Source organism: Carcharodon carcharias, chromosome 9, assembly GCF_017639515.1.
Source record: "Carcharodon carcharias isolate sCarCar2 chromosome 9, sCarCar2.pri, whole genome shotgun sequence".
In the NCBI taxonomy this organism is placed as follows: domain Eukaryota; kingdom Metazoa; phylum Chordata; class Chondrichthyes; order Lamniformes; family Lamnidae; genus Carcharodon; species Carcharodon carcharias.
Window position 1 is genome coordinate 147,375,068 of NC_054475.1, and position 15,395 is coordinate 147,390,462.

The following is a 15,395-nucleotide window of genomic DNA, read 5'->3' on the forward strand; positions in this document are numbered from 1 at the left end:
TTAATGTTTTGCGTGTAAGTCCTTCATTGTAGTTACTGGCTGCTTCTTATTTTATCTAAATACTGCGGTAACACTGCCAAATGGTTGATTAGCCTTCAGAAACAATATCATTATAATGGAATTTATAACCTCTCCCCTATATCACTATTTCCTTAGAGTATTGATTGGATAGGCAAGCTCTTTTTATTTTTAGACATTGCTCTGTTTCATTCCATGAGTGTTCTGCCCAAAGGCAGGTCCTTGGCTCATTGTCTGTTGATGCCTCATCCTGAGCTGTTTCTGTGGCAGTTTTTCTCAGTGGTGCTTTGCCATTGCCTTCCACTCTCAGGGGCTGGGCGAAGAGGCAGGTGGAACTGGAATCAAACCCACACTGTTGACGTGATTCTGTACCATGCATGAGTCAAATGAGCTAACTGGCTCCCTTGTATGTTGTTACTAACTGCTAAAAGTTGCTGCTGTATTTCATTGGCCTCCTTTGATTCCTCGTTGTTTATGTTTTATGGGGTCTTGCAAACTCTCAAGGAAATTGTGATTGATTTTACAGGCTGCACAGGACAGCTCTTCAGTACTTTGCAAAATTTCCTTGGATCTGCATCTTTTATGTTCTATCTTCTGCAGTATACATAGATTCTATAAAATAATAAATACCTGGGAAGGAACAGTAAGGTTCCGTCTGAAGTGTACTAATAGTTTATCATGACGTGTCTGTTTACCGACTGAAATACGGTTATATTACTCCCTCCTGGCTGTTACTACTTAAAGTGTTTGCTCATTATTCAAGCTGGCGTATACAAAACTTGAATTCTTTTTCCAGAAGTGCTGGCCCTGGGGTTGTAATTGCAAAAAAACGCACTGATTTTCTTGAGCGATCTGTTTACTCTATTGAGCACTTTTGATTTTCCTCTTTTTTTCATTCCAGTTCCTGTTGGAAAACTGAAAGTTGTATTTCATGTTTAACCTTTCCAATTTCTATTTTTATTTTTGTCAGAGTGCTTTTATTTATTTCAACTGCTATTTCTTCATTTGTCCCGTGAATTAAACGAATAAAATGTGGAATCTTTTACACTGCTTCCAAGTATTTAAATATCTCTGTACCCAGTTTTTTTTTACTTGTATTTGCCTGGGCTTTGAAACACTGGATCCGCAAACCATGGGGACTATTGGTCAGAATATTAAGAGACATGCTGAACTTTCACCTCTGTCGTCTGAGATAGCAGCCTTCCCTATTCTTTTGGCTGTAAATGCAGAATCAGTTGAAGGGACTGTCTTTTCAATCGCCTATGTACTGGCTGTGAGCTCACAGCATAAGACACAGTAATTTGGCTCAGCTGCATAATCTCATTTAGTGAAACTCTAAGGATATTGGCATGGGAAGCAGGAAAAACCGTGGGATTACAGGCACGTTTCTGGGAGAGAAGATGAGCTTTACTCTGCTTCTAGATGCCACCCAGGAACACTCATTGCTACCACCAGATGCAAAAGTGGTATGTGTTTCACCCCATAGTATTGACATTCCTCATGTCAATAAACACAAACATAAAACAACCCCAGGATAAGGCCTGAAGTCCCAATTTCCTGGCAATGCACCACCACCCTTAGCCTAAAAGAGCACTCACTACCTTGCTGGTTCATTCTGAAAGATTAACCCAACTCTGCTAACTAATACAAAGCCTGGAATACTTCTGTGTGCGCAAACTCACATTTTGACCTGAGAGTGCTATATTCTTTTGTTTGTAAGAGAGAAAATCTTGCCAGCATTACTAATAAGTATTGTGCACAGGGATCTGCTGTTATGTGGCAGGGAATGTGGACAGTTACTGTAAACATCCTCAGTTATTTCAGCTATTGTATTACCACATCAAATGGATTCCAATTGAACCCACCAGCACAGGATTCATAAATGCCAACAATGAAAATTAGCAAACGATGATCAAACCATTTCCAAAAATCTGACCACTCCAAAAAATCTTTGAGAATAAAGCCTTCAAAAACAAATAATTACACCAAAAATATTCCTTCATTGGTTAAGGTGAGGAAAAAGATATAAGGGCATGAAAATGGAATGGATATATGAGTGCTAAAGGTAGAATATTTCCTAGGGAGGTTTAGGGAATGGTTCCTCAGAAAATGTAAAGTTTGACCACTTCAATTGGTGCATTTCCACTATTTTCAAATCTACCAACAAACATGGAGGTTGCATTTTGCTTGTTATCTAAACTGAATTTTCATCTCTAAAAAAGTAAAAAGCTTTTGCTATTTTTTTGGAAAACTTTTCCTGATTTTTTTTTTCATTTTAAAATTCCATTCTTCCTGATCTAGAACTTAATCAACTTAAGGTGCAGGCCTGAATCCCACTGAACTAGTGTTCTACAGTTTAAAGCTTTTACTCTGCCTTATGGGTGAACAGTATTTTAATGTTTGACCCCATCTGAAAAGAAGTTGAGTCCTGTAAATGAATCACACAGTATTATGCACGGTGAAACGACAAAAAATTAATATAAATTACAGGAAACATATATAGGAAGTCCATCAGTATGTGAAATGACAAAAGGTAAGTGAATATTCCACTGAGCAAGCTTTTAACTGAGCTCAAATACACAAGAAGAAAGTTCCTACGTGGAACTGACCAAAAAAAGAGGGAAATAAGCAATAGCTAAAGATAAATGGTCAAATATATTAAATACCATATAAAGATGAGCTACAAAGAGTTGTTTTTAGCAATTATATTAACATCACTTGCCTAGCATATTGGAGAATAGAACGTTTTGCAATGTAACTGATTAGAAATATTTTGGAATATTTGTAACATTTTAACTTTCAGTCATAATGATTTCTTTTTATTGAGTGAACAAGCAACATGTTAATTGTACAATATACTTTTTGCTTTAAACAAAGTGTTTTCTTTTATTGTCCATAACCTTTTTTTATTCAACATTCATAGATCTTCATAACTTAAAAGTGGTCATTTACATTTCAGTAGGATCTAATCCTTCCAGACAGCAATCTGGTCTATACATTGTCATTAAAAATATAGTCTATGTAATAAATAAATATATAAAATAAATATAATGTTGACATTTCTATAAATAGTTTTTGTTCGTTTATACAGTGTCCATGGTAATAATTTTAGCCCATTCCAAAGACTGGGAATCTTATATCTTCTTGGCTCTTCTCTTCTGTGTAATATAGTAAATATCTGCTTTCAGCAGTGTGTCATCCACAGACCCGAAATATATCAACTTCTGATAAATATATAATTTTTAGCTCAAAGCTTCTTTATTTGCAGCAGCGTTTATCGCCACTTAGTGGCCTTTCATTTCTCTCCAGCAATAAAAGTGTCCATTGTCTATGAGTCTTTTGTGTTCCTCGCCTCCTCAACAAATATCTAGAAGCAAAATTCAGTGGAGAATATAGATGTGTGAATATAAAAAAAAATCCTGGGACTGTGCGCTTCATAAAGGCTTGATAGTATTAATAGTGGTAATGAATTCAGCCAAAATGGTCGTCTCAGAATTGGCCATGAGTTTCTTGATGGCACTGCTCCCCAGAATAGCTAAAGCTCCCGCGTATGTACAACACTTGCAAGGCAGCGAAGTTTATCAACTATAGTTCAAGAGGTCTCTGTATAATGTCGGTACTTTTTCAGGGTCCACGGGTCTAGGTAAAAAGTGAGTAAATTTTTGATGCCGTTTAGTCCTATATCCTTCCCGTGGGGAACCATCTTTATTCAAAGCCACATAATAATGTCTCCCAGTATCTAAGTGTTTATACAAAGTTGATGCGTAGGTATTATACCAGTTCTCCTCAAATTGCTCCCGGAAAACACACTCGGATGTTAATTTTTTCTGTAAGAAAGAGAAAGGACATTAATTAGAAGGTATAATACATGTGTTTTCAATGCTATTTATTTCCTACGTTATATTCTGTTTAATAAGTTGAGGGTAAAATTGAAGAACTTCTTTCCACTTCATATGATAATAAGAAAAATGAGCGCGATTTTAATTCACTCAAGTCCCAGCCACTTGCAGAGGTTAAACTTGGGCTCAATGTCATTCAAGCCAGGAGCTAATTACCATCACTTGAGAAATAGTGTGACTTAGAACCGTAGAAAAGTTGTGTGGCAGAAAGATGCCATCCAGCCCATCATGTCTGCACTGGCCAAAACATTTAGCATTGTAAATCTAAGGTGCCTGTTTTATTTATTTTACACTATTCAGTTTTAATATTTACCAAGTGAGAAGCAAAACAACTGGATTCCTTCAATAGAGAACAATCTTCCAATATAATTCAAATGACCAGCAGAATTGCAAAACTACATACTGCTTCACACATTCCAAGCAACGTTGATCTTTTCTGGTTACAGTGTAGAACCTAGCAGCAAAATTGTGTTCTCACTAAAACAGAAGCCATTTCTATTCTCTAAAAGATGAATACTCTCTCCCCCTTTCTCTTTCTCTCTCAGCCAGGGGACTGTAATTATGTTTCATTGTGGGGATGTGCCTAAAGGAGCTGAAATTAATTTTGCCAGAATTGTTTGATTTATCATCTGAAATCATCTTGAATCAAAAGGAAACTATTATCTCTTTCCTGCTGGCAGGATTTGACCAGTCTTTATAAGGCACAACCTTTCAGGGCACTGTCCCAGAAGAAGGCAGCAACCAATTCACTGGCAACCTGGCTCAGTGACAGTCTCTGAGTCAGAGTCCCATTCCACAGACCTGGATGTATAATTTAGACTGATTCTCCAATGCAGTGCTGAGGGAGTGCGGCACTGTCGGAGACTCCATCTTTCAGATGAGATGTTAAACTGAGGCCTCACCTGTCCTCTCAGGTGGGAAGTAAAAGATCCCACATCATTTTTTGAAGAAGTGCAAGGGAGTTTTCCCCGGTGTTCTGGCCAGTATTTACCCTGCAACCAACAGCTAAAAACAGGTTTCCCATCATTTATTTTTAATGCTGTTTGTAGGATTTGCTTTGAATAGGTTGGCTGCTGCTTTTCCTACATTACAACAATGACCACATTTCAGAGGCACTTCATTGGCTTTTTCTTTCTTGAACTGGTGGGCTTACTGAAGACACTCAACAAGCATTCTCCCAATTCTGTTAAATTATCACTCCATTTTTTTTTTGCCTTTTGATAAAATAATGAATTGAAATCCCTGTATGTATTTAAAACAACTGATTGAGAGTAAGTGCTGTTCAGAGCCCAGGCAGCTTTCCACAGGGAAGTGGAAACGTTGGAAGTTCAGTCACCATTGGTCATTCCTGCCATCACCTTATGGTTCATCTGTGCACTCTTTGCTAGAGAATAACAGTGCGGGAGCAGATTACATAGCACACAATGCCCAATTGGTAAATGCAAATCTGAAACACACAGGTTCAATTCCACATATGTTTTGAGTGACCCAGTCTCAGTCTGGGTGGTGGCAGGGATATTACAGTTGACCTCAGCACCTTGGACCAGCAAAGGAAAAGAATCACTAGCACTATCCATTTAGGCCTGATGGAAGGTGCACACGTGGAGGACAGGAGACAATAAGGTCAAGTGCATTTGTGACACTTCCTGAAAGTGAAGAGGTTGCCAATACTTGCAGGCAAGGTTCATACATCAAGAATGTCATTTTGACATGATAATGGAGTGTGGTTAACATTACTCAGTATCTTAACTAAAAAGAGAGGGAAATTGTAGAGGAGAAAATTAATGGGGTAATTCAAAACAAATACCTGCCATTACCTACATTTTTGATGAAGGAGGGCATAAAATTAAATATTTTGGATAACTATATTTTGACAGATTGTATGGTAAAAATCATGTTTGGACTCCCTGTGTGAACTTTAACTGAGTACTCAATAATGAGATTGATATATTCCTGCTCCAGATATTCCTGGGCATCTTAGCCCCTATAGAAATTGAGCAATACATTTTCAGCCAGAGGGTCTTGCTTTCCAATTCCAAAATAGATTGGCATTTAAATGCTCATACAAAAGCTAAATACTGCCGATGCTGGAAATCTGAAATAAAAACAGAAAATGCTGGAAATGCTCAGCAGGTTATGGCGACATCTGGAGAGGGAAACAGTATTAACATTTTAGATCTGTGACCTTTCATCTCCACAAGATGCTGCCAGATCTGCTAAGTATTTCTAGCATTTCCTATTGATATTTGACGCTTGAACTTAGCTGCTTCAGTTTGGGTGAGTTTAGTCAGTTCTCAAACAACTCACTAGAGGGAGCACTGTAGAACTGGAATATGTACCATTTTGGGAGGGAATAAAAAGCAGAGCAAAAGAAGAACTGGTAGGACCAGTCCTACTCATTGGAAACATGTCGCCTTTTGAACAATCAGGCTTGTATTAACGGCAGACCCATCCTGTTCTGATGGTGGCAGGAAGCAGCAGTGTAGGCCCTGGAGAGTGGAAAAAGAAACTGCTCAGAGGGGGAGGGGAAGCATAAGGAAAGCGCTTTCAAGTCTCAGACTGATACAAAGCTTTGAATTATTTGTTTCAGCCAGAAACAATTAAAAAAAAATCTCCCTGATGTAAGCCTAAATTTATATCCGTTTTAAGTGACTATTTCCTGTTTTATATGAGACACGGTAGATGTCAGGTACTTTGCTGGGGTGTGGGCAGCTGAGCACTGCCCTCTTCACTCAGTGAAGTGCGCAAGACCAGGCATAACATTTTCAGTCTGCTTTGTTGTGTGGCGGACTGAACTATAGAGGTGAATAAGATTGTTGGGGCAAAGTTGTTTCTTTTCATTAGATTGAGCGATTATATAACCTATATTTTAAAAATGATAGACCTTAATTAAAGGAAACATTGAAAACAGGTAAATTCATATTTTTGCATAATGTTTATAATTATCCAGGAATGTCATTATTAAAACCCTGTTGTTACAAAGCTAGCTTTATAGAAGCACTTGTCCTGACATAAAACCCAGCGAGTAAATTCAGAAGTTCACATGTTGATTAAAGTAAACTTTTGCCAGTCTCACTAAATTTATAATAATGATAACATGTATTAGAGAGTCCTTAAGTTGGAAACCTACTAACAAAAATATCGGTTATGCCCTCTACACCTTCAGATCAGATACTGCCAACAAGCTGTATTATTATCAACACCCTTGGTGAGAAGGATGGTGACTGATGAATGGTGCCTGATCCTCAGCCTGGCAATAGTAACATCACATGAATGGGAGGTAAAGGCGGTTATCCTATTTACAGGTTGTCATCTCCTTCATAAACTAAGCTTCAAGTGTGCCCCACAGCTGACCCCAGCCAAAGATCTGACTAGTTTATTTGAAAGGGCAAACGGCTGATGAGCCCTCCATATTCTGTTGCTCCTTCATTCTCTCAGGATTTCAGTTCTGTTGCAGAAGTGAAAAACTATGTGTTCATTGTAGGAACAGTTCTTGTATTATAAAAGCAACGATTTCAGCTTGTTGATTTGTAGCTCCCTTTCCCTTTTAAAGTCTAATTGTATTTTGGAAAGGGACGTGAGGCCTTTTGCAAGAGGATTCCTGAAACCAAGACTATTTTCTTCAATGAAAAATGAAATGATAAACCAAATCCTAATTCCTATGGCCTTACTTTGATTTCTAAAATGTTTCTTTAGCCTTTGGGTATATAACATGTTCTAAATAACTGAATGATTACAGGTAGTATGAATTATATTGAAAGTTCCTGTGTCACCAAGGTAAACACCAGCATCTTTATCCCTCCCTGACACTCATCTTATCCTAGTTCCTTTCCTTAATCTCACTCCTTCATTTTCTCCGCTCTTTTAATTTCTGTATCTGTACTGTATCTCCTGCTCTGGCACCCAAAATATGATCCAAATTGAATGGAATTTGCCCCATCATTTTCATTTGCCAGCAACAATTATTGAAAGCAAGAATATTTGCTGCGAGTTACCTCCTGTCCCCTGATATTTAATGTCAGCTCGGACACCCTTAATCCTTAAAGCTACACAATGCTAAAACAATTTTCATTTAAGATGTCAGCAGCCACATGGATAGTAGACAGCAATGTGGAAAAGATGCTTATGAAGAATTCATTTATTCTTTTACGAAACAGCAAAATTCCGACTAAATTATTTTCTTTTTCCCAGTTATGGTGCAATGAAACCCATCATTCATGGGAAATTGGTAAATGCTCTGAAACTGACTGCTAGAAGGCACAGGAATAGTGATCATGGTGAAATCTCTACTCTCAATATCATGACAAATATTAACAACTTAGCTGTACAGAGAATCACAATCATGATCCCATCCTTCCCAAAGGTTGGTACTCCACAATGCTGTAACAGTCATACTGTCCCACTGGCGTTGCGGGCCAAAATTAAACTGTACTTATCTTGGCTCAGTGGTCCAGCATTCTGAGTCAGAAGGTCGTGGGTTCAAGTGGTCCAGAGACTTGAACACATAATCTAGGCTGACACTTCAATGCAGTGCTGAAGGAGTGCTGCACTGAGCGTGGTGCTGCTTTTCAAATGAGACGGCAAATCAAGGCCCCAAATGCTCTTTGGACATAAAAGATTCCACGCTACATTTTGAAGAAAGGTAAGAAATCCCCTGGTGTCCTGGCCAATACGTTCCATCAGCTAACATCACTGAAAGAGACAATTACTGCTTGTGGGACCTTACTGTCAGCAAATTGGCAGCTGTGTTTCCCTGCATTACAATAGTGACTATAAGTCAAGGGTATTTCATTGGTTGTATAGCATTTGGGATGTCCTGAGGTGGCAAAATCCACTATATAAATATAAGTTCTCTTTCATGTGTATTGCACAGCAAAGGACTTCCTGGTCCATTATGAACCCCATTCACACAGTTGTTAATTTATAAAATGTATAGAGATTACATTGTCTCATACTTATGAAGAATGGGGTTCAGTTCCCATTGCTGTATAGCTGCCTACATATCAGCCACCTAAAGACGGCAGTAATTTCCATGTCACCTGACAGAAATATGTTTTAAGGAAAGCCTTCAGCAATAGTCACCTTGTCTGTCAAGAAGGGTGAGTGATACAGGGACATTGTGCACTGCGTGACACTGAAAAGTACCAGAATATACACATTTTAGTGCTCCTAAAATACCATTACAGTTGTTCTTTGATAACAATGAGCAACTTCTAAGGGAAGGAACAAGTCTATACTGCTGTTTCTGATTGATGTGTTGAGTTAAAGGGCGTTATTGCTTTTAATAGTGGGTTTACTATTAGACACAGGTCTGGGCCAGCCAGGAATAACAGGCTTCAGAGCTCTGCTCCTGTGCCACAGCATCGGGAGCTATGGTGAGATCACATTGCAACAGATGGTATATCTGCATAGACCAAATACTTCCAATGAGTATTTTAAAAAGGAAATTAACTTAAGCAACCCCATCCCCTACTGAGGGACTACTTCAATTAAAAAGGGTTGGATAATATTCTGCAGTGGGATTCACCTCATTTCACTGCAGCATGGATTCCACAGTGACAGCAGCAACTCAAAAAACAACTGCAGTATACACTTTGAAAGTCACAATCTTAACTTTCATTGCTGTATGCAGGATCTTTACTGCTGCCCAGGAAGACCAAAAGGATCCAGGGATGCAGAAGAGTGTGCTACTGATCTGTCCAAGTGGACTACACCATTGGAAACATTTGCCATTGGTGTTCCTATTGCTTCCATGGGAGCAATTGAGCATTACTTTCTGAAGTTAGCCACTGCCCCTCCAGCCAACACTCAGTCACTTTATAGCCAGGTTTACCATTGATTGCAGCCCTGTGTTGCAAAGGAGAATTACCTTGAAGATGGAAATATAAACTAGCTGTGACAAAGAAGCTGACTGAAAGGGAACCACAGATACATAGAGAATGACAAGTGATCAGGAAATGAAACTCCTGAATATTATGTCAACTTAAAATGGAACAGTGGGATAAATGGTGGTTCTAACTGGCAAAAGGTCTACTTTAAGACTGATATCAGGAAGCGTTTCTTTATACAGTGATGAGAAATTGAGAGATCTTCTGAATAAGATAGCTGACTTAAACACGGTAGAATCATTTCAGAAATAGCTAGGATTCCATGATTTTTTTTGAGGGAGGAAGCGGGAGGGGAGAGTAATTATGCCCTGAGTGGATGAGGTAAGATATGCCTTGATCTTCTTTGTATCTACAGTAACATAAGGTGCCACAACTTTGCATTACCCTCATCCTCCCTTACCTACACTAGACAAAAAACTGACGTTTCCTGCAGAGGTTTCAGTCTGACACACACACACACAACAGTTGATCGAAATCCGGTAATAATCAGTCTTTCCTGAGATCTCAGTGTAAAAACTTTGGTTCAATTGCCTGAAACATTGCTGGGCACTTGTGTTACGAGAATGTGCAAAACACGTTGAACTTACCGACCCATAGAGCTCGCCTCTCTCGTTCATCCCCAGATAAAGTCCCGAGTCCACCCCACGGATGCTGACCAGTCCCACCGCTAAGCTGATGAACTCCAGAATTCCTGCACAACACATCAGAGAGGGGAACTTGTCAATGGTCACAGCCGCCGAAGCAGGGAAGGTAAGAGTTACATTAGCGTAGTCTGTTCCGCCCGAGGGGACAGTAAAAGTCACAGAGGATTAATGTGCGCATTTATTGGATGTTTCAGAGTCTAGGGCAACTTTCTAAGTGCCCAGTAATAGTCACACAGACAGCTGATGTCAAATATACCATATAGTAACGAGAGCTTAACGACTCTTTAATTCACTGCACAACGTGAATAGAGTTTAGAAAATAACACTATTAGGTTTTTTTTAATGTTACAGAAATTATACTGTGGTCACCAAATAGTTAAAAAAACGAAGTATCAGTGATTATTTTAAAAAGAACATGTTTAAGGCTGGCTGTAGTATATATGGGTGTCAGGTCACAGGATCTGGTTCTAATTATAAAGCCCTCTATTCTTTCACATTTCATTTCTTACATTAGTTTGATTGACCTTAAAATAGCCCGTGTTATGCCTACTCAGAAAGGCGGGATCGCTTCAGAATCGGGCGCGATGGAAACTTTTGAGAAAACGTTTTTTTTTAAGATGATCTCCCTGTGTTTGATAATAACGGGGAGGAATTTGCAGTGATTTATGAGACAGTTTGGTTATTAGGTAAGAACGGCGCTTTGAAGCAGGTCTGGGAGTGAAAAAGAAGCACTCCATCTTTTCTAGTGGATGAAAGACACCTGCTTCAACCGGTGGGAGAGAAAGGAGGAGGAGGAGGCGAGGGAGGGGGAGGGGGGGGGGCGGGTGGGTGGAGAAGGCACAGAGGAGGAAGCTAATGGGATTTAAGAATAAGAGGATCATTCTTCGCTGCTCTTTACTCTTCAGGCCCTGGGCATTCGACTTCCAGTTTCCTGTGTTTCACTCTCCCACTTAGCGTTTATTCTCCATTTCCCTGTCTGTACGACTCACCCAGTCCCCGGCTTGAGACTGCCTCTGTGTTCCGCCTCTCCCGGTATGTGTGCCCTAGTTTCTGTCTAAATTGTCTCCCTCAGCTTCTGTCTCCCTAATGTGTTGTACGAACCCCTGTCTTTGTGAGGATCTCTGCGGTGTGCCTGTCTCCTTGCCTCTCTCTCCCGCTAGTCTGTGTCTGATCCTCCCCCTCCCTGAACTCTGCCACACTCCCTATCTGGCATCCCTCTGCGCAGGACTTTCTGCAGTCGCTATATATCCATGTACCTTTCTCGGTTATTCTTTGCTTCCCTCTCTCAACTCGACATCACTTAAACAAGGGGATACGACTTTTCCCGAATGTAACCGCGCAGACGGCCGGAGCTTTGGGGTTTCACTGTAAATACAGTAACATATCACAACCGCCCTGTGGCACCATCACACACGCTCTCCAAATGCAGTGCTAAAACCTTCAACCGTGCCAGACATGGTGCGGTGTTTTATATAAATCTTTCCAGATAACCCTGCAAAGCGGTGTGGAAGAGAGTCTTGAGGCAGTCCAGCTGGAGTTGTACGGGTGTAAAAAGGTAAAAAAAAAAGGTGAAGGGTAAACATGTTTCAGAGCGCCAAAGTTGGATGGCGAGTTCCCTCTGCACATTATTCCCCCCCACCCCAGTAAAGCCGTCATTAACTGCAGGTACACAGGCTGAATCAACCTCCCAACAATTGTAGAGTTAATTGCATTGTGCATAGTAACAGCACCAAATTCGGTGTGTGTATTTGCCCAGTTTCTTCCACAGTTTAACACTCCCTCCTTCCCTTGTCCAGACTCACTGACATTTTAAAATGTTTATAAACACCAGTTGCTAAGAACAAGGAATTGCTCCAATTGCAACCCCCCCCCCCCCCAACCCCACTCCTCCTCCTCCTCCTCCTCCTTCCCTCTCCCGCTCACCGAATCGGCTGTGATCCTGCCGGGTCCCGTGGACAGTCCCGTTCGGGAAGATTTCCAAGTGGAAGCCGGTCCTGCAGTAGAGCTGCCTCCGCCGGAGGATGCCTTTGAGGTGGGCGAAGTCGGTGGGTGTTCCCCTCTGCAGCCTGCCTTCGATCTGCCCGAGCCTTTCGCTCAGGAACCCGGGGGAGTCGGCCTGGGCCAGCACGGGCATATTCCCAAGAGAAACGGCGTGTATGTCTGAGTCCAGGGGTCCCAGATAGCTCCCAACCTCGGCCATCAGAGTCATGAGGCAGCCGGAGCCAGGGGGCGATCAATTAGAGCCGCGATCACTTTTTATTAATCAACCCTGTGCTCGGGGAAAAAAAAAACACCTCCCAATGCAGCCCCCTCGTGTATAATAACAGACGAGACGACTTTGTTTTGACTGCACCGTTTATAGGGATCCCGGCGCATTAATCTCCGCTTAAATTTCATAACTGAAGTCCAGGGGAATCAGATGAAAGCAGCTGTTTATATACATACTCTCACATTGACATATTCGATATTTAAATAAGCCCCGCCTGGCATCCTCACGGCTAATCGTCTCTGAGATTCATTGGGCTCGAACTGCAAGAGCTGCAACCCATTGTTAACTATGTAAAAACACACACACACACACACACACCCTCTGATGCATAGCAGCACTTAGCAGCTCGGGCTCCTCTACCCTTCTAATGGAATCATATAACTTCAGCTCTTATAAGATGTAGCAAAAGGAGCTGCCAACGTGGCTGGGTGCACTTTTTAAAAGAAACTTCTCGATCCATTCCATCAAAGGTGGGGGAGGGGGGGGGGGGTAGAGAGAGAATCTCGATTTTGCCCCCACGTGGGGTATTCAGCCGCCGTGGACTCTCTAAAGGATTCTTAGTCCCCGCACAACTGGGAGAAGGTTGAGGTTTGTACAGGGGGCTTGAGGGCAGCAACTCCCACCTTGCACAGCAGGTGTTTTCCCACCTATTTTGTTCCCCTCTACCTCTCCCCCCCACCCCCTTCCCTTCCCTATTTTACACCAGCGGCTGGGTCTGTGACGAACCGTGCCAGGGCTGGGCCGGGCTAATCAGCACTCTGCACCTCCAGGGCTGACACAGCAGATCGCCTTTACCCTTTGACACGGTGGGTTCGGCTGGACAGGTCCTGGATGGCATTGAATGTCTTGAAGCCTTCAGTCTCTCGGTCCAGGAGGTCGGTAGAAGTCGCTGTTGATCGCCTCCCCACCACCACCACCCCCCCCCCCCACTCCTCAGCTACTTTCTAGGATTGCAAAGCGGCACGTTGAATTCCTGCTGTTGTTAAAACTAAGCAGTGCATTAGGGCAACTGTTTTTACATATAGGAACCCCTCCCCCAACACACACCTCTTTTTGTAGTTAAAACGCCGTAAAAATGAGTACCTGTGATTACAAAATGGAAAGGCCTGACAGGAAAATGCATTTAAAATGATTATTTAAGGTCATTGTCTTCATGAAACAATGCCAATGTTTTTGTTTGGGGGAGGGGTGGGGGAGCCAGAGCTATAAAAGATCTTATTGTGGAATAGTGTGTTAGTAAACAGAAACTCAATGGTGAAGACAAATTCTCTTTAAAGCTTTAGGCTAATTTACTGCAGATTTTGCCTCACTGCGAAATGGTTTCAGTTTGGCAGCAATTCAAAATATGTGATATAGGAGTTTTTTTTATCTTGGAGGGATCTGGCTAATTGCAGATGCTCCATTGTCCCTCGTTTGACCGTACTCCTCAGTATAAACAACCTGTCCTGCAATGAACTGATGCTATGACAGACCCACGGAAATGTAAGAATATGAATCTTCAGTAGGATCAAGTACATCTCATTCAATTGGCTAAAAGTGTTGAGCAATGTGCTAGATTACCAGAACAAAGCATTGGTTCAAACTGGGGAAACAAAAGATTCTGACTGGAGTCAGAAGGAATCTCTTCATACGAAAAAAAGGTGACCATTTCTTGGAATGATCATACAGGTACAACAGACAAACCCCTTAGAATTATCCAGAGTTGATGTGGGTGCCATTGGTAAGGCCAGCATTTATTGCCCATCCCTCATGGCTTTTGAGGACTAGTGTCTTGCTTGGCCATTTCATTTAAGAGTCAACCACACTTCTGTGGGTCTGGAGTCATATGTAGGCCAGACTGGGTAAGGACAGCAGATTTCCTTCCCTTCGGGACATTAATAAACCAGATGGTTTTTTATGACAATCAATGATAATTTCATGGTCACCATTACTGAGACTGGCTTTCAATTCTGGATTAATTAATGTTATTATCATGATTTCAATTTCCACCAGCTGCTGTGGTTGAACCCTTGTCCCTAAAAGATGAATTTTGACTCCTTGAGTTACTCATTCTATGATATTACTGGCACACCTCCACAGTAAGATGATGTGATGCAAGGATTTTTTTTGCTGAATGAACCAAAATGTGCCAAATGACCTCCCTCATTTCTATCTTGTGAACACCAATCCCATTGATTCTCTGATCACAGAATTACAGAATTGTTATAGTGTAGAAGGAGGCCATTCAGCCCATCACCAGCCTGCTGAGCATTTTAACTTAGTACCAATCTCCTGCCTTTTCCCCGTTACCCTGCACATTGTTTCTATTTAGATAATCATCCAATGCCCTCTTGAATGCCCCAATTGAACCTACCTCCACCTCACTTCCAGGCAGTGCATTCCAAACCCTAACTACTCACTGTGTGAAAAAGCTTTTTCTCACCTCGCATTTGCTCTTTTTGTGAAACACTTTAAAACTGTGCCCTCTGGTTCTCAATCTGTTTACGAGCAGGAATAGTTTCTCCCTGTCTACTCTGTCCAGGCCTCTCATTATTTTGAAAACTTCTAACAAGTCTCCTCTCAGTCTTCTCCTCTCTAAGGAAAACAGTCCCAACTTTTCCAATCTTTCTTCATAACTAAAGGATTATAACTATATTCAATGGTTAGCTAGCTAGCCTTCAAAGCTTGGCACCTGGTG

The 15,395-nt window shown here is 41.2% G+C and overlaps 1 protein-coding gene across 1 annotated transcript; it reads right to left on the bottom strand.

The window, feature by feature from the left end:
- Nucleotides 1-3,599: 3,599 nt before the first annotated feature.
- On the bottom strand, nucleotides 3,600-12,649 carry fgf16 (fibroblast growth factor 16). The gene is made up of 3 exons (XM_041195959.1): nucleotides 12,373-12,649; nucleotides 10,393-10,496; nucleotides 3,600-3,845 (listed from the first exon to the last, which is right to left on the bottom strand). The coding sequence occupies exons 1-3, from the start codon at nucleotides 12,647-12,649 to the stop codon at nucleotides 3,600-3,602; spliced, it is 627 nt and encodes a 208-aa protein (XP_041051893.1).
- Nucleotides 12,650-15,395: the final 2,746 nt, after the last annotated feature.

Coding starts and splice junctions, on each gene's coding strand:
- fgf16 (XM_041195959.1), bottom strand. CDS start 12,649: ATGGCCGAGGTTGGGAGCTATCTGGGACCCCTGGACTCAGACATACAC. Junction 10,497..12,372: donor GCAGGATCACAGCCGATTCG/GTGAGCGGGAGA, acceptor TGTGTTGTGCAG/GAATTCTGGAGTTCATCAGC. Junction 3,846..10,392: donor GAGGCGAGCTCTATGGGTCG/GTAAGTTCAACG, acceptor TCTTTCTTACAG/AAAAAATTAACATCCGAGTG.